We start from the raw sequence: 21,690 nt of genomic DNA on the forward strand, positions 1-21,690 counted from the left end.
AAAACGGTCACTTCCGGATTGTGAGATGACAGTCAACAACAACAACGACACGAGACAAACTGACGTAAAATTGAACACGAAAGTCTTTGGTATGTAAATTGGCTACGATGACGATTGCTGAAGGACATTTTGTTGATGACATATTGTTCTACCAGCTTTTCAACATTGACAGGTTTAAATTGAGTGCTCAGAGTTGTTTAGCTGATATTTGGCATATAAATAATACCGTAACAGAACTCAATCAGCGTTATCAGTTTATGATTGGACAAACTTCTGATCTATATAAGTTCGCCTGTTGTCACTGACAGTCCATGTAGTTGGACTCACTCTGTTAATTTTAAATTGGGGCAACCATAAGTTCCACGAATAGTGAGTGCATGTTGACAGCGCGTTTTGTCTGGCAGCAGATTCGTGGGCTTGTGGCATATACACTTGCCCCACTGAACTTGGCAAAAGTAAATTAAAAATACACTTCCTTCTGGCTTATCTTAAGCCTATATTTGGGAAACATATTTTCATTATCCAATGTTAGGGACAACTAGGACCACAAGTCTATAGACTAGGAAAAATTAAAAAAGAAAGTTGTTAAATACAGATTAGCCACGAATGTGGTTACTTTACTCAAGCTGCAGTCCAAACTGGTAGTATGGATGGAGATGTACAACAATGGTGACACAACGTCACAGAGAATAAAAATGTCTGCCTCAAGAAAGAATCACAAGTGGCAGCAATAAAGTCTTGTATAACTTTAACGTTTTCTGATCAAGGTAACAAATCATGCTCAAAATTCTCTTCATTGTCAAATGTGGCTTAAAATGTTCACAGTTAGCTAGTACATGATTAATTTACAGTGTACAAAATGACTTCTGCACGAAATCACTTGAGTATGAAATGACCTTCACCTATTACAAGCCATGAATCCTATAACCCACATCCTAAGATTAAAAGTAGAAGATTGAAAGAGGCTTGTAACTGATTATATATAACATTTTTCTTCTTTTGTAGAATCATTGTGCATAATGTTGAAGTGTTGGTATGCCTAGCATTAAAGTGGTACACACAATGACAGACAAAGCTGCTGGAGTGGAATCATCTGCTATATCTGTGCTGAAAAGAGCAGTAGAGCTGGATATGAGCAAGAGGTATGATGAGGCTATGGTCTGTTATAGAGAGGGTCTGGAGTTGCTTTTGGAAGTGCTTAAAGGTAAGATAAAGTCACCTGAAGCTCTGCTATGATATCAAGTCTCTTGTTGGCTCTGTCATCTGATGGGTTCTTTTCCAAGTTTTCCAGTGAAGTTACATGTTCCAATACAGATCCTGCTGCCAGCATTGCCAGGCGCTATGTATTGGAAATAGTTTTCTCAATTTATAAACCCTTTGTTGTAGTTGGAGTAAATATTATTGTATATACCATAAAAAATGGAACAAATAAAATGATGCAGTATTGTTATTGCAGAAGGTAAGGTTAGTGATGAGATATTGAGATGATACAAAATCACAGACACCAGGTTATGGAATGAAAATATTTACATTGGATCAGAAATGAGTCACTATTGCTTTCCTTGTACAACATACGAAAGGCTAATATATGAATGAGTATGAAAGGAAGTGAAATTAAATGGCGTTAGTGCTAAGTATTGTATAAACACTATGCATTACAGGATTAACATTTATATGCACAAGTAGGGGAAGGAAAGGTTTACATTTTTGCGACAAAGAGAAATTGTTAAGTGTACATTGTGCCCAATGGAATGAGAACGATATATTGTGTGAAGAGGTTTATTCTGCAGGCAATAGATTTTTCTGAACCACAAGAGTTCATATTATTCTTCAGTTACAAAAGACGAAGCCAAGAAAACCAAGTTTCGAGAGAAAATTGAAGAATATATGGGTCGTGCTGAGCAGCTGAAAACTCTGATTGACAAAGAAAAGCAAGGTATGTTGTGACTTTTGTAAGGAAAATACAGGTATTACACCCTCACACATGCAGTAAAAATGATAAATACATTTTCCTTCTATTCTAAACTCAATGGAGTTTATAGCACAGTGTCCAGATTTTGTTTTCAGATTTTGTCTGGTGTCTAGTGAGGTGTAGCTTTGTACATCCATAAAATTAACTCTCATTACACATATTAATGTAAAATGGTCTTTATTTCCTTGTAAAACATAAATTTGAATAAGATACACCTTTCATACAGTATAAAGGCATGGAGTTCAAAGCATTGAAACAGCTGTTACTTTACATGTACATGAAGACCTGCAGATTTGCTATGCTCAGAGCAGCTGGTTTATTGACAACTGCATATAATATATCCATGAGCAGCTGTGTGAAATCATTTGGGTGAAATGAAATGCACTTAGGTGGCTGTTAGCCATGTATATGTACCTGTATATGTCCATAACATATGTATTATCCAGCTCAGTGGCTTTCTCTTTGTAACCATTTCTCTGTAAAGATGTTTTCTTTGAGTTCGGCAATTTTGAAGTGTCATGTTTGAAAGCCTAAATTTGTATTGTAGTAAAAATGAAGGGAACATGTTTTTCAAGTGACCTCCTGATGATGTTCATTAAGTGTACATTTCTTAAATGACTCAAACTTGTTTCCCACTCACACTGGCAAAGTTTAAGTGATTTAAGTCACTTGGGGCTTATTTGAAGTTATTGTTATCAAACCGGGTTATTTGTTTCATGGTTTTGGTGTCTTTACCTTAACATCGTATTAAGAGACACGACATATGCCAGCACAAAGTACCAAAAGCTATCTCGGGAATGTGAGTGACTTTCTGAAGTTAATGTGTAACTTTAGTTTTTCTGATCTTTTGTTCTATAGTGGATAAATCTCATGTGCAGATTCATATAGATGATAACTCAACAGGACACAGCTATGAAAGTCTATTTGGACGGTGTCTGGACAGTTCCCTGACTCAGGTGACAGTAGAAGATCCATACATCAGAAGTACACATCAGGTAGCCAGCTGTCTATGTCTGTTTGTCACAGTCTGTCCGCCTGTCACAGTACGTCTGTATGTGACTGTCTGTCTGTCTCAGTCTTTCTAGCTGTCACAGTCTGTCTGTGTCTCTGTCTATCACATCCTGTCTGTCACAGTGTGTCTGTCTGTCTGACAGTCTATCTCTGTGTCACAGTCTGTCTATCTGATGCAGACTGTCTGTCATAGTACAGTACAACAAAAAAGTGACCACTATAAACACGCGTGTCGTATGGGTACCACACGGCTATTACACGCGTGTGGAATGCATTACGTCAGGCAGACAGGCACTGCCTGGCAGGCTTTGCCTGCTTGAACAACACGGCTACGATATGCGTGTGGAGAAAACCACACGGATACCGCACGCGTGTGATTATCGTCGTTTTAAATGTCGTTATTACAAATAAAACTGTAATAAAAAATACCTATACGTGGTTTGTTTTGTTTTGTTTTCTTTTCATGAGCAGTTTTTATTACGATGTAAATCGTGTATTAAAAGTGGAAAACGTGGTTTTATTACGACACGCTATCTACTGTACGTTGCCGTCGGTCGGTCGGCCGCGCACTTTTCAAATTTCTGCCGAACTTGACATATCCACTGAGAGAACTACATTGTACGTTTACCAAACATACAAGATGTCAGAATCAGGTAAAGTTGTTGTCAGTGTTGTAAAAAGTGACGTACTGTTGTAAAAAGTGACGTTTTTTTTCTGTATTTGCTAATACGTTGCAGGACCAATAAAAGTTTTTGTAAGCTCCGATCTAGTGTGCCGAAACTGCCGGTGTAAAAGTGTAAGCCCAGAGGCTTGCACAGCGTAATGTCTTAAATCAGTATTCAATTAATTTAGTGACACAGATATATTTAAAATTAAACTAATTCTTTGAATACGAACCAGCAATTGCATACGAGCGTGTGTATTTACCTTGTGCCATATATGGTACATTTAATCCTGAAAAAAATACTGGAAATAAACCTTCACGGGTACCGCAGCTTCTCGCCGCCATTTACGTTCAAAATGAACTTCATCCGACTCGGTTCTCTTTTTTCAAAGCCGTTTAGATACAAACACAAATTACTCATTATGATAACAACTGCATGTATAATTCTGGACTCGTCACTCCCCCTTCCTTCGAGCAATTGAAAACAACTTACGGCTTTTCCTCACAAGCACATTTAGGCCCCGTCTTCTGTTCACATGATCTTAAATTACGAATACAGCAGGGTGGGCAATCTCGCATAACCTTATGCTGACATCCAACATGTACAAAATAACCTAAACTTTAAAGTAAAATGGTATAAATAAATATCGCAGCGCTGGTCTTCAAGTGGCCTACAGTACCTTTTTGTGTTTTTTAGCAGTTCACGGTCGAATCTAGGTTAAAAAGGGAGACAATTTTGTCTATTCTTTCAAAATAACCTGCTGAAGCAAACTGGTTGCATAAATTTTATTTATTTATATGACTGGTGTTTTACCCCATACTCAAGAATATTGTATGCATAAAAGCAAGTTTGCCTATTGAGACAAGTTTCTGTAAGCGTTGCCTTAGGAATAAAACCGCCTGTACATTTCTATATATTCATAAAAATTTTGCATTATATTACGATTTCAGTTGTGTATTTATTGATTATTAATACATGTATATGTACTATAAAACCCCTTTCTCACTGCTGTCACATCACAGGCTATATAAAAGTAAAGTAAAATGTTTTGAACTGGCAGTATACAACACAAAATTATTTCCAATGCAACGAGGAAATCATCATATGAAGAAGATATACATAAAGACAATCTGAGATGTGTCTGGTTCATTGAGAAAATATTGTACTCAATCAATAACCAGATGCTGCCCCATTACGTTCTATGACCCGAGGAATAACTTTTTGTAAATGATCTATGACCCTTCTGCAGAGCTGTGGCGTGATACTGCGCCAACAATACTGTCTATAAGCTGATCCTTTGTCTGCGGCTTGTGTTTCTTTGCCAGGTTTGTCTTCAACATTGCCCATACCATCTCTATGGGGTTGAGGTCTGGAGATTCGGGTGGTGTCCTCCAGTGGTTGATTCCATGAGACTTCATAAATTCTATAATAATATATGTAAAATTCGATGTCTTGAGAAATATATAAAAATACATTATAAAGGTTTATATATATATATATATATATATATATATATATATATAAAAGAATAGATTTTCTTTCCTAGAGAAGAACAAAACAGCCGAAACTGCAGTCAAAATACGCAGGTGTAGAAAGTCACTTCCTTTTTATTCCATCATTTCTCCACATCAAAGAAATCTTACTTTCATATATATTATATATAACCAGCATTTGTTTACAGCAGAAGTTAATTTTTACAGTTCTTACTTGTATAAAGGAGAAATACTACAACTTTATTCACTGATAAAAGTGATATTTCACATAGTTATATATCACAGTTTTTTAAATTGCACTCGCAACAATAAGTCATACAAGACAAGGTGTTACAGTGACTTTGTATAAATGGTTTATTTCTTCACCTTTTGTGCTTCTACTAGTGTGTTTAGGGTCGTTGTCCTGGATGAATCTGTGCCCTTCTGGATAAGTCTGTCACAAATAATTTACAAAAAAATTAAGACCTGCATTCATAATTCGTTTTGATAATGAATATGATTAATAAAATAATGTTATAGAACAAAATTCAAAATCACCGATAGTACTAAAATCTGGCCACTTCAGCTGAACATGTATATGCTGTTTAATGTTACATACAAGAACAGTTTTGATTTATTTGCTTTTTTGTACTTCAAACCTGATTCACATAGATGACATATGCATACGCCCATTGTAGCTCGTTTCACAAGCTTGCAATTATTCTTATACTTCATGTGATTTATGACGAAAAACCAAAATCTGTAAACCTGTTTGATTTTTTTTTTTTTTTTTTTTTTTTGATTGGTGTTTTACGCCGTACTCAAGAATATTTCACTTATACGACGGCGGCCAGCATTATGGTGGGTGGAAACCGGGCAGAGCCCGGGGGAAACCCACGACCATCCGCAGGTTGCTGACAGACCTTCTCACGTACGGCCGGAGAGGAAGCCAGCACTTGAACTGGACTTGAACTCACAGCGACCGCATTGGTGAGAGACTCCTGGGTCATTACGCTGCGCTAGCGCTTTAACCGACTGAGCCACGGAGGCCCCGTAAACCTGTTTGATGAAAGGAATTAATATGTCTTCCAAAATCTTCTGGTAGCCAATGCTGTCCATGATTCCCGTGAAAATGCAAATCTTTGTGGCTCCTCAGTATGAAATTCCAGCCCAAACATGCACCTGTGAATGACATACATGAAACAGATTAGTTTTATATATATATATAATATATATATACGTCCTTATTTATTACTTCCAATATCTATATAAACTTGAGTTTCACACAAAATAACCTGTAAATTATTAATTCCAGTACATGACATCTGGTGTGTAATGAGAAGGCAAGTGTAGGAAATTAATTTGTTCATATCGGTTCATACAGGAGTGGTTACTCGTAAATGTGGCATCCCAAGTTGTAAGGATTTTCACTGTTACATAAATAGTACGCCCTCTGACTGATGTCATACTTTGAAAGGATGCTTGGGCTTCCACACTTTTGCGATGATGGTCTTTTCCTCCTTGTGTATAAATCGCATCCTTCCACTTCTCATAACTTCTATGGATGCCTCATCTGATAAGATACAATCTTGAAATTCCTCATTATTAGAATAGCACATTAAACAGTATGTCAACCTTTTGACCTGGTTTTCTCGTCTTACCATTTGGCAGTACCTGAAAAGAAAAAAAAAACAACATTTAGTCTTACTAGTTTTTTTTCGTATGGTTGATAACCAACTCTAAGTTTGAGCTTGAACTTTAAATTGACGTGTTGTTCCATATACGAAATGTACATGTAACCATTTAGAATCACCAGTATCCTCTGAAAGTAACTAGCAAAATAATAATATGGAAAACTTTACTGCATAGTTTTTATGAGACAGTTTATATATAATTGCCCAGTCACAATAAATATTTATAAATTTCCATCTTTACCTGGTTTGCTTCTTACACCATCCAAGTTTGCGGACATGCATACGAATGCATTCCGAGCTGACCTGTATCCGGAAAACATCCAGCATCCTCTGCTGAAGCTCTGCCATGGTTATGTCCTGATTGCATCGGATCCAGTGGTCGAGAGCATCGCCATGAGCCACCTTCAACTTGGATGGCCTCCCAGATCTGTGCCCATCTGCTAAGCTATGAGATGTTCTGTAAAAAAAATGTCAGTTCATTGAGCACATGAAATAAACTAGTATACCTGCAACAAATTGCCAAACTTCTTAAAATAATGTTTAAAGATGTACATATACTTTGACAATAGCACAATCTCAGATGTATTTTATTTTATTAATGTTTTACACCATACTCCAGAATATTTCACTTATAAGTCGGCGACCAACGTTACAGTTGGGGGAAACCCATAATAATATGCATGTTCACGTATATCCGGAGAGAAACTCATTGTGAGTTGGACTTGAACTCACAGCGACCACATTGGTGAGAGGAACCTGGGTTATTGCGTTGCGCTGCACTCATGTGTTAACCACCTCAGGCCCAATTATTTTCAGCTTAGCTATTTACTGCATGTCTGATATTGTGTGTTTATGATGCATGTAGAGATGGTAATCTGAAGGATTATGAAGAATTAAATAGACAAGAAAAAATTGTAGTCCTAAATATTTCACCAGTATTCTGGGCGCACAGTTTAGGGGTTCTGTTTTTTTTAGTCAACAGTGTGTTTAATATTTTTTTAGGTGCACCTGGAATTTTTTATTTGTCAGAGAACTTGTTTAACACGACTATTTAATATTTTTGTTGTTGTTGTTGTCAATGTGATAGTTTGAAAGTGAGTGCGGAATATAAAATGCAACCATTTTACCAGTGCAGATGTTATTCACGCCAAGCGCCTAATATTCGTGTAGGTTTTGTGTGTGCATTTGAAATAAATATGTACCTAAATTATTTGGAAAGAAAAACCTGAAAACTTCACTACATGTACATGTGCGTCATGACACATCGACAGTTTCGGCCAGGAGATCGGGGGTCGCGACCTCTGACAGCGCCGGCAGATACCATCGCTCTGAACATCGCTCGGTAGGTCTGCTAGTGAAGCATTCAAGCAGGAGGCCGACTGGAATCAAGCTGAGCGATTATCGCGAGTTTTATCTGCTTTAAACATTAGGTTGTTTCAACAGGGCTATTCGAATTTTCCGCATGCTATAGGAAATCTCCACGGATCGGCTGGTTGCAGAGGTGGGTAAGCAAAGGCTTCATTAGCGTGGAGAATGTTTCCACAACAGAAAGTGTTTGGCCATTTATTCTTCACATAATTATATAATCGTTACGCTTATTAGTTTTACATCTGGAATTACATTGGTGGACGCATTGACTAAGCCAATGTTGTTGTTTTTTTAGACACATTTACCAACATCATGTATGTGAGGTAGGCCTAGCAGTTTCGTTCACAGGTGAACCAACAACTTCTACATTTATGACTTAATCTCGAGGCAATCCCGCGAACAAACACACCCGACTGCATGAGACGCCGCAGGAAACAACATAATCATTTACGTGAACTCTTCTTTTTGTGTGTGTCAGTGTGTGTGTGGAGGTGACGAAGCCAAAACATTAAACTTCGGTCATGCTTACCTGTACCGCTTGCCAAACAGGCATATGGCCTTCAATGATGGGAGAAGTCGCACACCCCACTGCTTCAGTCCGTCTCTAATCTTTGTCGGTGACCAGTTGAAAAGCGGCCCAAGAACAAACGCGATGAGAAACCGTACACGGTAGGAAATCTTGTGAAGCTGGAAAGTAGGTACACTCTGCGTGTCGTTCGCCATGTTGCCTTTTTTCTTCTGCCGGATTACAGTACAACCTGTCAGTAGTCCTGCCGAAAACTAACCACACGGCTCTTACACGCGTGTGGTTGATACCACACGCGTGTGGAACGCGCACCGTAAGATCTGTTGTGTAGTCAATATGCTGTGTTTCAGAGCAAACCACACGCGTGTGATACTCGCGTGGAATGCATTCCAACTGCGGTAGTAATGCGTGTGGTATGGTGGTCACTTTTTTGTTGTGTATGTGTGTCTGTCTGTCACGGTATGTGTGACTGTGTGTCACATTATGTGTGTCTGTCTGTCTGTCACAAACTAATTCGCCATCTCATGAGTTTCTCTGTAAAGATTTATGGACTACTGTAGGAGTTATAGCAGTAATGTTATGAGCGGTTATCAATACTGTGGGATCATTTTTCATTTGATACATTCCTATGTTATATGCAGCTGTCTGCATTAGTAAGTAATGATGAATAATTTCACAGTACAAAGACATTGTAATGCTGTGGTATGTTGTAAATATAAAATGCAAAACTACAGGTTGTAAATAAAACAGTAATGGTTGTTTTGCTTTGTACAGATATACAATTTCCTGCGATTTTGTGAAGTTCTTATCACATCAAAATGTCCCGTGAAGACCATCAGCCTTACGACAGGCCAAGATGATGTAAGCATTTACCCTAATTCTTCAACCTTTACGCATATGAAAGAGCAACTTACAGTGCAATTTATGCACATGTGTAATTTGATTTTGGAGACAAAACTCCATTGGTTTCGTTGGTCATTTTCTGGGCTTCACAAAAAGTATAATTTTATCAGTCTACATGCAATAATGCCTTCAGAATATGCCTGAATAAACACCTTGCAAATATGCGAAAAGGTTAAGAATTACAGTTCCCATGTATTCATCAACAGTTCAAGGTGTAGACAGCACAGCACTTTGGACCTTTGTTGTGAACTTCAAGTTCACAAATTTCTTGCATGTGGCTCTCACTGGCTCACATTGTCAAAGTTTTCGCTCTGTGACTGATAGGTCCTTGACCTTTGAGGCCTTATGTTTGAATCCAGCTATCACTGCTGTACCTGTGGCTTTAAATCAGGAAGTTGAGTAGGTACATGGCAATTTGTGGTGCTTTGAATCCAGCTATCACTGCTGTACCTGTGGCTTTAAATCAGGAGGTTGAGTAGGTACAGGGCAATTCGTGATGGTTTGAATCCAGCTATCACTGCTGTACCTGTGACTTTAAATCAGGAGGTTGAGTAGGTACATGGCAATTTGTGGTGGTTTGAATCCAGCTATCACTGCTGTACCTGTGACTTTAAATCAGGAGGTTGAGTAGGTACATGGCAATTAGTGGTGGTTAGAATCCAGCTATCACTGCTGTACCTGTGGCTTTAAATCAGGAGGTTGAGTAGGTACATGGCAATTAGTGGTGGTTAGAATCCAGCCATCACTGCTGTACCTGTGACTTTAAACCAGGAGGTTGAGTAGGTACATGGCAATTAGTGGTGGTTTGAATCCAGCTATCACTGCTGTACCTGTGACTTTAAACCAGGAGGTTGAGTAGGTACATGGCAATTAGTGGTGGTTAGAATCCAGCTATCACTGCTGTACTTGTGGCTTTAAATCAGGAGGAGGGGCCTCCATAGCTCAGTCGGTTAAAGCGCTAGCGCAGCATAATGACCCAGGAGTATCTCACCAATGCGGTCGCTGTGAGTTCAGGTTCAGCTCATGCTGGCTTCCTCTCCGGCCGTAAGTGAGAAGGTCTGTCAGCAACCTGCAGATGGTCGTGGGTTTCCCCCAGGCTCTGCCCGGTTTCCACCCACCATAATGCTGGCCGCCATCGTATAAGTGAAATATTCTTGAGTACGGTGTAAAACACCAATCAAATAAATAAAATAAATTAAATCAGGAGGTTGAGTAGGTACATGGCAATTTGTGGTGGTTAGAATCCAGCTATCACTGCTGTACCTGTGGCTTTAAATCAGGAGGTTGAGTAGGTACATGGCAGTTTGTGGTGGTTAGAATCCAGCTATCACTGCTGTACCTGTGACTTTAAACCAGGAGGTTGAGTAGGTACATGGCAATTTGTGGTGGTTAGAATCCAGCTATCACTGCTGTACCTGTGACTTTAAACCAGGAGGTTGAGTAGGTACATGGCAATTTGTGGTGGTTAGAATCCAGCTATTATTGCTGTACCTGTGACTTTAAATCAGGAGGTTGAGTAGGTACATGGCAATTTGTGGTGGTTAGAATCCAGCTATTATTGCTGTACCTGTGACTTTAAATCAGGAGGTTGAGTAGGTACATGGCAATTTGTGGTGGTTAGAATCCAGCTATTATTGCTGTTCCTGTGACTTTAAAACAGGAGGTTGAGTAGGTACATTGTAATTTGTGGTGGTTAGAATCCAGCTATCACTGCTGTACCTGTGACTTTAAATCAGGAGGTTGAGTAGGTACATTGTAATTTGTGGTGGTTTACCCTGGGCACTCTAGCTTCCTCCACCAATAAACCTGCCAAAGTGAAATAATTATGAGAATATAGTTGAACTCCAATCTAAAATATGACATAAAAATTTGCTAATAGAAGATAATTGGGTTATAAATTGCAAAATTTGCTTGTGATTTAGAATATTTAATACTTTTAATAGCGACAATGCTATTAATTGTCAGATTTAGTGTTTGTGTTTGCTTCTATGTCTGACAAAATAATTTTCTGAACAAGAACAATATTTTTTTTAGAAACAATTCTTCAGTGTAATCTGTGTTTTAATTATATTTTAACTGTTTTGCTCTTAGGACTATGATTCACAGAGACAACAATCCCAGCGACTTGCATTTATTACGAAGAGTCTGAAGAACTACGGGATAGATTTAAAACTGGACTATTCCACTACTTTGCACGATCGAGAAATCAGGTGAGGACATGGCTTAGGATGAATCATTCTGTATTTATTGTATAACAAGAAACAGATTTTTTTTTTATTTATTTGATTGGCGTTTTACACTGTACTCAAGAATATTCGACTTGTATACGTCAGACAGCATTATGGTGGGAGTAAACGAGGCAGAGCCTGGGGAAAACATCCGCAGGTTGCTGGCAGACCTTCCCACATTCAGCTGGAGAGGAAGCCAACATGAAAACAATAAAAAGATGTATCTTTGTTAGAAATGTATGTGCAGCATTACGCGACTTTTTGAATTGGATCTAGAGTAACTTTAACCCTTCAGCAAAAATTGAAGGATTAGATAGCTCAAAACTGAAGCTCTAATTCACAGCTAGACAAACCAATACTATTTAACTTTGGAAATTCCTGATTGTTAGTTCAATGTTTGAAATGAATCGGATAAAGTGAAATGATAGAAACCTATGATTACCTTTCTGAAACATTTCAGTAATATTCACTTGCAGAACCTTTTGGGAGAAAATTGTTGCAAACTTCATTGATTTAATGTTACAGTGTTCTGATGTATTAACACCTGTAGCATATCGTGAAAAATCTTACACACAGAAGATTTTTATAAAGAGAGCAGACCAAAAACAGACAGCAGCTATAGAGCTGTTTGTTGTAACTAAGTACATATCTCTTCCTGCATTAAGTACCTTGTGTGAGGGGTTTATTTTTTAAGGTAAAAACAAATTACTGGCCTGTAACTAGAGGAAGGCCGGAGCACCATTACTACAGAGCTGAAACACTCGTGGGCATTCAGATCAATGAAAATGGCGTTGAACACCAATCAATCAATTATAAAACTGTGAAAAAAAAAGAAAGAAAAGGAAAATTGGTTGTTGGAACATATTTTTTATAATACATTTGTAACTAATTACTGTATGCATATGGATTGAATATCTGGCATTTAGTGCTTATTTTTTGTCATTTCAGAGCACAAGGGTAGGGGATATTTACCATTATAGTGTTGGTATTCACATTATAGTGTGTATAGAAATCTTTGTGAAGGGTTAAAGATTTTTTTAAAAAGAGGAAAGAAATCATATATATATATATTTAAGAGGTGTACATCTGTATATTTTAGTTTATTGTGGGATATTTTGTGTTTCTACAGGTTTAATAATGGTTGGACAGTGAAGATTGGAAGAGGACTGGACTATTTCAAAGCAACTGAAAACCAATTTTGTGTTGGATTTTGTAATTATGACTTGAGAGCTTGTCATGAGACTACAGTGGACATATTTCATCAGTCTCATACAAAAATGTGACAAACTGTCTGAACCTTAGACATTTACTTGTATATTTTACAGAACATTGTACATACGATTACATTTTATATATTGTATATATCAAATATGCTAGATGTCATTTTAAATTTCATTTTATAAAACAGCATCATCTATTTATCTGCGGAAAATGTAAAAATATGAGATGCGCCTTTTCTGAGTTGTTTTCTATATCGTTGTGCTGTGGATATTCACATGGGGAAATATGGCAGTTGTCCACATCTGTAGCTGCGATAATCACCCCTAAACCAATCAAATTCATTTGGTAATGGAAACATTGCAGACCTGGGGAAATAATTCATGACCCTATGTCAGAAATACAATATAAGCCGTTCTTTTCTCAGTCTTCCCAAGCTGTAAGTTTAGCCTAACAATTAATCAGGTGACAGTTAAAGATGAACTGCAAAGCCTTTTGAAACTGAAACTTATTAGAGGGAATACATGTTGATGATTGTCTTACATGTTTCCATTATATCGTACATGTAAGTAAACTGTACCTTAGTTTTGGCCAGAAATGAACTGCACAGAACTGAATCTCTATAATTTACTCAAATCGCCATGGCTTGTCCCCCTTGGATTTCAGAACGTTGTGATGTCAAATCGGCCCTGGTTCATTCATTTGACCAGCATAAAAACTGGTGTGTTTTGTATACATGAATAACAGGTTGACGTTCTGAAACCAAGACATATTAGTAATCATTATTTCTTGTACAGTGTTACATCAGATAGGTGTAAATATTTATCTTAAATATATTTAATAAGTTATTTTCATAAAGAAAACTGTCAATTTTATGCAATAACAGGAAAAAACAGTTTTGGGAAAAATTAAAAACATAGCAGTTCACCTTCAACTTTCATTAAATTTTTCTTGTAACATCACCAACATAGGATCTCTCTAACCACCACTTTCATGTGAGAAGTAAAAAGGGAAAGACTCAAGGTAAACGTAAGCATTGTGACTCTTGGTTAAAGCTATTTCTCAAAATGCATTTATTTTAAAATTTGTTTAACAAAATTATAAAATCCTTTAAACTATTTGAATCCTTCATGGACCACACTGGTGGTGTTGAATGTTACCCATCCATGTTATCCCGCATTTGATCCGAGAATAGCTCTTTTCCCTTGCATGCGATAGTGAATACGACATACAAGTGAATAGGCAGGTCCTATACAATATGACAATATTGCAGTTTTGATTGTTTTGAAACATCGGCTTGAAACATCAGCATTTCTTATTATAAGGAAAGGAAAAAAAAAAAAAAGGAAAGGAAATGACCGAGATCAATGTTTTTGCTATTTGACTTTATCCCCTCCCAAATTTACAGTCATATTGTAGAAGAATAGGCATTTGTATTTGTTCGAGTTAAAACGTTTGTTCAGGTATTGACAGCGTAGGGTTTAAGTTTGGTGGTTAGGTGATCCAATGTGACTCCATTTTTGTTTTCTTTTTCTTTAAATTAGTATGGGTTTTGTTGCTGCCTCATTCAGCTAAGTGATCTTTTGTAATGAATCATATGCTCACATCACTTTTACCAGATGTCCACACTGATTGTAAAATTATAAATGTCAGTAAAGTTTCAGTAAATGTTGACATAATCGTTGATGTGTGTCAGTATCATTGCTTCTCTCCACCAACCCTCCTCCTCCCCCCACCCAAATGACATCCTTTGAGCCATTTAAGATATTTAGTATGTCCAAATGCTTTCTTGGTCCGATTGTCTTTCAGCTTGGAATTTAGGGACGTTTTATCTGAATTCTCGCAGGTACAGCAGTCAGACATGTTTTTTTTATTAGCGGTATTGCTTATTTATTTTATGGCATAGTCAGGTTTTCTTATCAAATGTTTGCAATTTTTGATGTCTCATTTTCAGATCTTTAAATTTTCTTGAGTATCAGATTCAATAAAGTAAATGAAAAAATAAACAGATCATGGAGTGAGTTATGTTTAAGTTACATAGGATTGTGTCAAATTTCTTGGGGCAAACTTTTCACTGTAAACTTAAAATACATATTTATAATTATTAATCTGTGATACTGAAATCAAAATTAATTTACCTTGGAAGACTTTGTAATGTTGACCAAAGCCTGTTAGTTAGTGTTCATTTGTATTTTTGTTACTGCTTTATGCTTTAAATTCCTCCAGTAATAGCTAGGTGCCTGTGTATGGCCCATTAGTTTTATAATGACCGTGAGACTCAAATATGACCTAATGAGGCCGAATTTGGGATTAATGTTTGTAGTAACCACTGGCCTATTCTCTCTTAGGTCTAAAACAAGTTTACTGAGGCCATTTGTAGTCTTTCTTTTCCAGCCTGTTGCCAGTAGCTGGCCAGTCATGCAGCTGAATGTATCTCCACATTTTCCCTCAGAAATGTTATTATGTTTTGAACGGGTTTCTTCCAAAATAAACTTTCTGCAGGAATAGTTGTTGTTGTTGTTGTTTGTCTCCAAGAATAATTGCTTATAATTTAGTAGTTACCAGTAAGCAAGGCATGACCAGGCAGACCATCTGTCTGCATATCTCATGTATCTGCTTTTTAGAACTACAAATAAGCCTTTTTGAACAATGTTTCTGGTATTGCGAGTTTGAACAGAACTATGCAGTCTTCTGCTTGACTCTAAATACTTTGCATCGAACTGAATTATTTGTGAATTTGAACATAACCCCTTAGTCTAGATTAACAGTTTACACCAAAATGAATCTGCATCGACACAGTTGTCTCCCATGACAAGTACGCCAGGTGGCAGTTCGAGGGAAAACGAAAGTTGGTTTATCGCTTGCCGGCGAGCTCCGGACTCCTCAAAGAGATTAAATCAAATGAAACCGTGGTCATTGTTGGAAACTGATTATGCAAAGACATGAAAACAGTTTTTTAACATTATTTACAGAATCTTTCAGGGACGAACATTATTTCCTTCTAAGCAGGATGCTTTTTTGCCGCTGACCTTTAGATTCTACAGACACGTGCACCAGAAGATGGAATCTGCTGGTAACGTATTGCAGAGAACTGCCCGTGGATCCTTGGCTTATGTCCAGAGTCCGGGACAATCGCCTGGGGTGATGTTCTGCTGTGGGTACGGGTCAGACATGAGTGGGACTAAAGCCCTGGCTCTTGAAGATTACTGCAGACGTAACAACAGATCTTTTGTAAGGTGCAAATGAAGTTAAATACATGTAGACCGAGATCGCGCAGACGTTAGGTTTGGCAAATTTTGTTTCGGTTTGCAAGGATGGGGTCCCAAACCAACGTCAAAGCAGGCTCCGTTTAAAAACCAGACGCAGTTGAGGTGGCAGCTTGTCAGAACGTTTGAGACAAAAACTACCCATGATACACGTCTCCACAGCGTTAAGTGTACAGACACTTAATAGTGATCCTTACCTTTTGTCTTATGATTTATAGCAAGCACAGTGTCGATTGGTTATGTCCTCGGCTGCGAGGGCCCCAAATTCTTTGGTAAGGCTCATATCCACCCACTGCACTGATAACAGCGGTGACATATTTGACAATGGCAAGTAACTGCATCAGGGTTTCAAATGTATCACACACTTACATTAATCATCCTTTAGCAAAAAAAAAAAAATTGAACCAAACCTAACGCTGTAGCAATCATGGATTAATTACATGTCAGCCAGGCATACCTTAAGTTAGTTTTGTCAGGTGGAGTAGATGTGATTCTGACAGCATGCTGGCATGCTTAATGTAGTGGCACAGCTCCATCCTTGCCATTAAAACAGGCAATACCTGTCAGTATTTAACTTCATTAACAGCTAGGCATGTAGTGGTTGACAGAGTAATATCACAGTGTTTCCATATCGATCACAAATTAATTCTGATTTATTTCTTTGCAATGTTTCCATATACATTCTTATATAGTTGTCGAGCAGTTTTTATGATACTTGTGGTGGCAAAAAGCAGTCAGTGGTACTTGTGGTGGCAAAGGCAGTCAGTGGTATCAGTGGTGGAAAAGGCAGTCAGTGGTACTTGTGGTGGCAAAGGTAGTCAGTGGTACCTGTGGTGGCAAAAAGCAGTCAGTGGTACTTGTGGGGTCAAAAGACAACTTATCTTCCACTGATACGCCATTGATGACTCATGAAAAAGTTTGACAGTAGCTTACCAAGCCATGATGACTTAATAGCCTGGGCACTCTGGTTAAAGTTCTTGGGTATGGCATTAAAACAACAAACAACTGAATCAAATCGGGTAAACCTATCTACAAACATGAGTTTAATATCGATACTAATGATTAAATGATACATGTACATTTATGCTGTTTACCAGGTTTGATTATACACGCTGCGGGAAATCTGATGGGGATTTTAACAAGTCCACCCTTGGTGAGTGGAAGGAAGATGCACTGGATGTGTTAGACCAGGTGGCACAGGGACCACAGGTGTGTTAAGTCCTGAAGTCACAAAATACCTGTACCTATACGCTTAATGATGTAAGGGAGTCCGGAACACTCCTCCCTAGATGTAATACAGGTACATCTCTCTGAAGTGAATTAAGCTGGGCTTAGGCCATTCTTAAACATTTCTTTTGTGGAGGTAATCTATCGTTTATCTGTTGCATCAGCAGAATTCTTAACGTAGAATTATGGCCTGGAAGTTATGACCCAGAAGCCTCTCACCAATGCGGTCATTGTGAGTTTAGCTCCTGCTGGGTTCCTCTATGGTCGTACATGGGAAGGCCAGCCAGCAGCGTGCGGATGGTGGTTGGTTTACCCCAAGCTCTGCCCAGTTTTGGTTATCCCACCATAATGCTGGCAACTGAAATATACTTGAGTACGACGTTAAACAAATGAGTCAAATATCTGGCATGGTCGAGTTGTGTAATAAAATTTTCATGTAGATAAGAAGCAATGTTGACTATTGGATAAGACACAAATAAATACAAGTGCTTTGGTGGCCTAATGCTTGGAGCGTCTGCCTCAGCGTCAACAGGTGAGGACCTGGGATCAAATCCAGGCCGGGTCATAACAGAGACTGAAAATGGTACTTCTTGCTACCTTGCTTGGCCCTCAGCATTAAGATATATATATACATGTGCAAATTAAGTGAAAACCACCCGATAAACCATTTGCATAGTAGTGAAATAAAGGAAAGTAAACACCAGTCAGAGAAGTTAATTTTTTTTTATCATGATGTCACAACTGGTATTGCATGTTCAGGTCATTGTTGGCTCCAGTATGGGAGGTTGGCTGATGCTGTTCTTGGCGATGGAGAGACAAGAAAGAGTTAAAGCCCTTGTAGGTGTGGCTGCTGCCCCAGACTTCACACGCTGGAGGGTGTACTCTGAACAGGTGAGGGTGTACTCTGAACAGGTGAGAACTAGTGGGTGTGACTTCTGTCCCTGAAAGGGGCCTCTGTGGCTCAGTTAGTGGGCGCACTAGCGCAGCGTTATGACCCAGGAGTCTCTCACCAATGTGGTCGCTGTGAGTTCAGCTCATGCTGGCTTCTTCTGCGGCGTACGTGGGGAAGGTCTGACAGCAACCTGCAGATGGTTGTGGGTTTTCTCCCACCATAATGCTGGCCACCATCGTGTAAGTGAAATATTCTTGAGTACATCATAAAACACCAATCAAATAAATAAATAAATTCTGCCGCCAGTTTTACATGGTGGAGGGTGTACCCTGAATAGGTGAGATTTTTTTTTTTTTTTTTTTTTTTTTTTTGATTGGTGTTTTACGCCGTACTCAAGAATATTTCACTTATACGACGGCGGCCAGCATTATGGTGGGTGGAAACCGGGCACAGCCCGGGGGAAACCCACAACCATCCGCAGGTTGCTGGCAGACCTTCCCACGTACGGCCGGAGAGAAAGCCAGCATGAGCTGGACTTGAACTCACAGCGACCGCATTGGTGAGAGACTCCTGGGTCATTGCGCTGCGATAGCGGGCTAACCAACTGAGCCACGGAGGCCCCCGAATAGGTGAGAACTTGTGGGTGTAGCTGCTGCCCCAGACTTCACCTCGGTAGAGTGTGTACTCTGAACAAGTGAGCACTGGTGGTTGTGCCTAATGCCCCGACTTCACATGCTAGAGGGTGCACCCTGAACAGGTGAGAACTAGTGGGTGTGTCTGCTGCCCCAGACTTCACCTTGGTAGAGTGTGTACTCTGAACAGGTGATGACTGGTGGTTGTGGGTTTACTCTGAACAGGTGTGGACTGGTGGGTGTGGCTGATGCCCAGACATGATACTCCGGAGGATTTACTCTGAACAGGTGAGGACAGGTGAGTGTGGCTGATGCAGCAGACTTCACATGCACAAAGTGAAGATTTCCAAAGCAAACAAAAGTTTTGTAGTTTTTGAGTTGATTCTGTGAAGGCAACTCATATTAAATGAGGTAGTTGACCAGCAACATAATTCTGATCTAATTACTGCTAACATGTATCTAACATGTCAGGAAGTCATCTGAAATCAGTCAATCCATCTGTCAATCAATCTGTCAATCAATCTGTCAATCCATCAGTCAGAGGTATGTTTGTGTGGTACTTTGAATTTTTGTTTTTGGAAGGTGTGATGCTCTTATAGTTCATTGTTAGTTTTTAATGAAGATGACAGAAGGTTGAAAACTCCTTACTTTGTATCCAGTATAATGCCATATGTGGAGTTTGCTGGGTTCTACAGGTGCTGGAAGATCTGAAAACGAAAGGAGTGGCTTATTATGAGACACCCTATGGGACCATGTCAATATCCAGAAAGTTCTTAGAGGAGAGTGAAAGTCATTGGCTTTTGAACAAGGCTGTGCTGAATATCACCTGCCCGGTGCGGCTACTGCATGGGATGAAGGACGACTCTGTTCCATATGACATTTCTCTGCAGGTGGCAGACAAAGTTGTCAGTGAAAATGTTGAGGTTTTGCTTAGGAAATCTGGTGACCACAGACTGTCTACTCCGGAGGATATTTTACTGCTGACCCAAACTCTAGATAAACTGCTTACCTGATCAGTGATTCTTAAGATGTCAGATGACCACAGACTCTCCACACCAGAGGATATTTTACTGCTGACCCAAACTCTAGATAAACTGCTTACCTGATCAGTGATTCTTAAGATGTCAGACGACCACAGACTCTCCACACCAGAGGATATTTTACTGCTGACCCAAACTCTAGATAAACTGCTTACCTGATCAGTGATTCTTAAGATGTCGGATGACCACAGACTCTCCACACCAGAGGATATTTTACTGCTGACCCAAACTCTAGATAAACTGCTTACCTGATCAGTGATTCTTAAGATGTTGGATGACCACAGACCCTCCACACCAGAGGATATTTTACAGCTGACCCTGACTCTAGATAAACTGCTTACTTGATCAGGTGTGATGAGGAAATATATAAGGAGGGAGATGACGGATAGGTCATAAGGGATATCATAGTACCAAATGCTGGATTGTAATAGTTAAATCTTCCAGATTGTGGACATTGTTAGTGATCTTTTGACAAGAAATTCTATGATTATCAAGACACAGTGCTACTTTTTAATGATCTTCTCAAATTACACGTATATCCTGCAGATAAGTCAGAATGAAGAAATAATTCTATCCAGGTTAAATATTTTATGTGTAATAGATCTTCTGTTTAATGTCAAAGTTTTGAAGGAATATCTCTTAATTTGTCAGATAATTAGGTAAAGTGAGGATATAATAAATTCTTGTGTTGTATTTTGTTTTTGTTTTTATGTTGAGTGTGTCAGGACCTTCCGAAAACATGTGTAACAGGATATGAGCCAACAGAAATTTCCCCTTTGTCTAGTGGTACAGTCTTCAATCCCACAGTTCACAGGTTCAAACCCAAATAGGGTCACCTGGTTGCACATGTTTCTGATGTAGGTTACATGCACCAGAGGAACTTATTACTTTGGGAGCTAGCAGAGGTTGATCAAAGGTTTAACACATTTAACATACAGAACCATGTGTGAAAAGGCCAAAATGGTGATTCTTAAGTGAGGCAGCCGTGCACAGCCCTCTGGGGGAGGGGTGGAGAGAACCCCAAAACTAATTTTATCAGTCACAATTGTTTATGAGGATGAAACTCATTTAATACATTCCTCATGGCAACCTGATCACTAAAAGCCAATTCTTAAGTTCCTAGCCCAGGCACTAAGCCACTTAAAAAAGACATTTCTTTTACCAAAAGATACCTTGAGATATGCTAATTATGAAATGGTAATTCTGAAGTGCCATATTCATGCTAAAAACCATTTCAGAACGGGTCAAAGGTTAAAATTTGGGATAAGTTACCCTAAAACATAGGTATCGGTCACAACACAATACGAGGATGAAACTTATTTTCATGGCATTCCGCATGGCAACCTGATCACTAAAAGCCAATTTCTGAAGTTCCTAGCCCTTGCACTAAGCCACATAAGAACGGACTAATTAACGCTTACAATTACTTTTATCGGTCATGTCGTGTAGAAGGAAATATTTTTTCCCAAAAGATATGTTGAGATATGCTTATTATAAAATGGTTATTCTTAAGTTCAAACTCAATGCTTGAAAACATTTAAGAACAGGTCAAAGGTCAATACTTGGGCTAATTTAC

At 38.7% G+C, this 21,690-nt stretch overlaps 3 protein-coding genes across 4 annotated transcripts; 2 read left to right on the top strand and 1 right to left on the bottom strand.

Moving 5' to 3' along the window:
- The first annotated feature begins 12 nt into the window (after window positions 1–12).
- LOC135472696 (MIT domain-containing protein 1-like) lies at window positions 13–15,564 on the top strand. The gene is made up of 7 exons (XM_064752322.1): window positions 13–89; window positions 1,006–1,204; window positions 1,835–1,936; window positions 2,831–2,967; window positions 9,483–9,569; window positions 11,703–11,821; window positions 12,969–15,564. The coding sequence occupies exons 2-7, from the start codon at window positions 1,036–1,038 to the stop codon at window positions 13,120–13,122; spliced, it is 768 nt and encodes a 255-aa protein (XP_064608392.1). The 5' UTR covers window positions 13–89; window positions 1,006–1,035; the 3' UTR covers window positions 13,123–15,564.
- On the bottom strand, window positions 3,552–9,331 carry LOC135472697 (uncharacterized). Of its 2 annotated transcripts, none has more exons than XR_010444546.1 (6): window positions 8,017–8,182; window positions 7,056–7,271; window positions 6,590–6,794; window positions 6,180–6,302; window positions 5,508–5,574; window positions 3,552–5,071 (listed from the first exon to the last, which is right to left on the bottom strand). XR_010444546.1 is itself a non-coding variant. In XM_064752323.1 (6 exons), the coding sequence occupies exons 1-4, from the start codon at window positions 8,903–8,905 to the stop codon at window positions 6,273–6,275; spliced, it is 645 nt and encodes a 214-aa protein (XP_064608393.1). In that variant the 5' UTR covers window positions 8,906–9,331; the 3' UTR covers window positions 3,552–5,071; window positions 5,508–5,574; window positions 6,180–6,272. The 2 variants fall into 2 exon arrangements, 1 of the variants encoding a protein (XP_064608393.1); XM_064752323.1 differs by lacking the exon at window positions 8,017–8,182 and adding an exon at window positions 8,712–9,331.
- Window positions 15,565–15,905: 341 nt separating the features above from the next.
- LOC135472658 (palmitoyl-protein thioesterase ABHD10, mitochondrial-like) lies at window positions 15,906–20,779 on the top strand. The gene is made up of 4 exons (XM_064752263.1): window positions 15,906–16,293; window positions 17,421–17,532; window positions 18,310–18,441; window positions 19,770–20,779. The coding sequence occupies exons 1-4, from the start codon at window positions 16,118–16,120 to the stop codon at window positions 20,085–20,087; spliced, it is 738 nt and encodes a 245-aa protein (XP_064608333.1). The 5' UTR covers window positions 15,906–16,117; the 3' UTR covers window positions 20,088–20,779.
- The last annotated feature ends 911 nt before the right edge of the window (window positions 20,780–21,690 follow it).

Source organism: Liolophura sinensis, chromosome 8 (genome assembly GCF_032854445.1).
Source record: "Liolophura sinensis isolate JHLJ2023 chromosome 8, CUHK_Ljap_v2, whole genome shotgun sequence".
Lineage (NCBI taxonomy): Eukaryota > Metazoa > Mollusca > Polyplacophora > Chitonida > Chitonidae > Liolophura > Liolophura sinensis.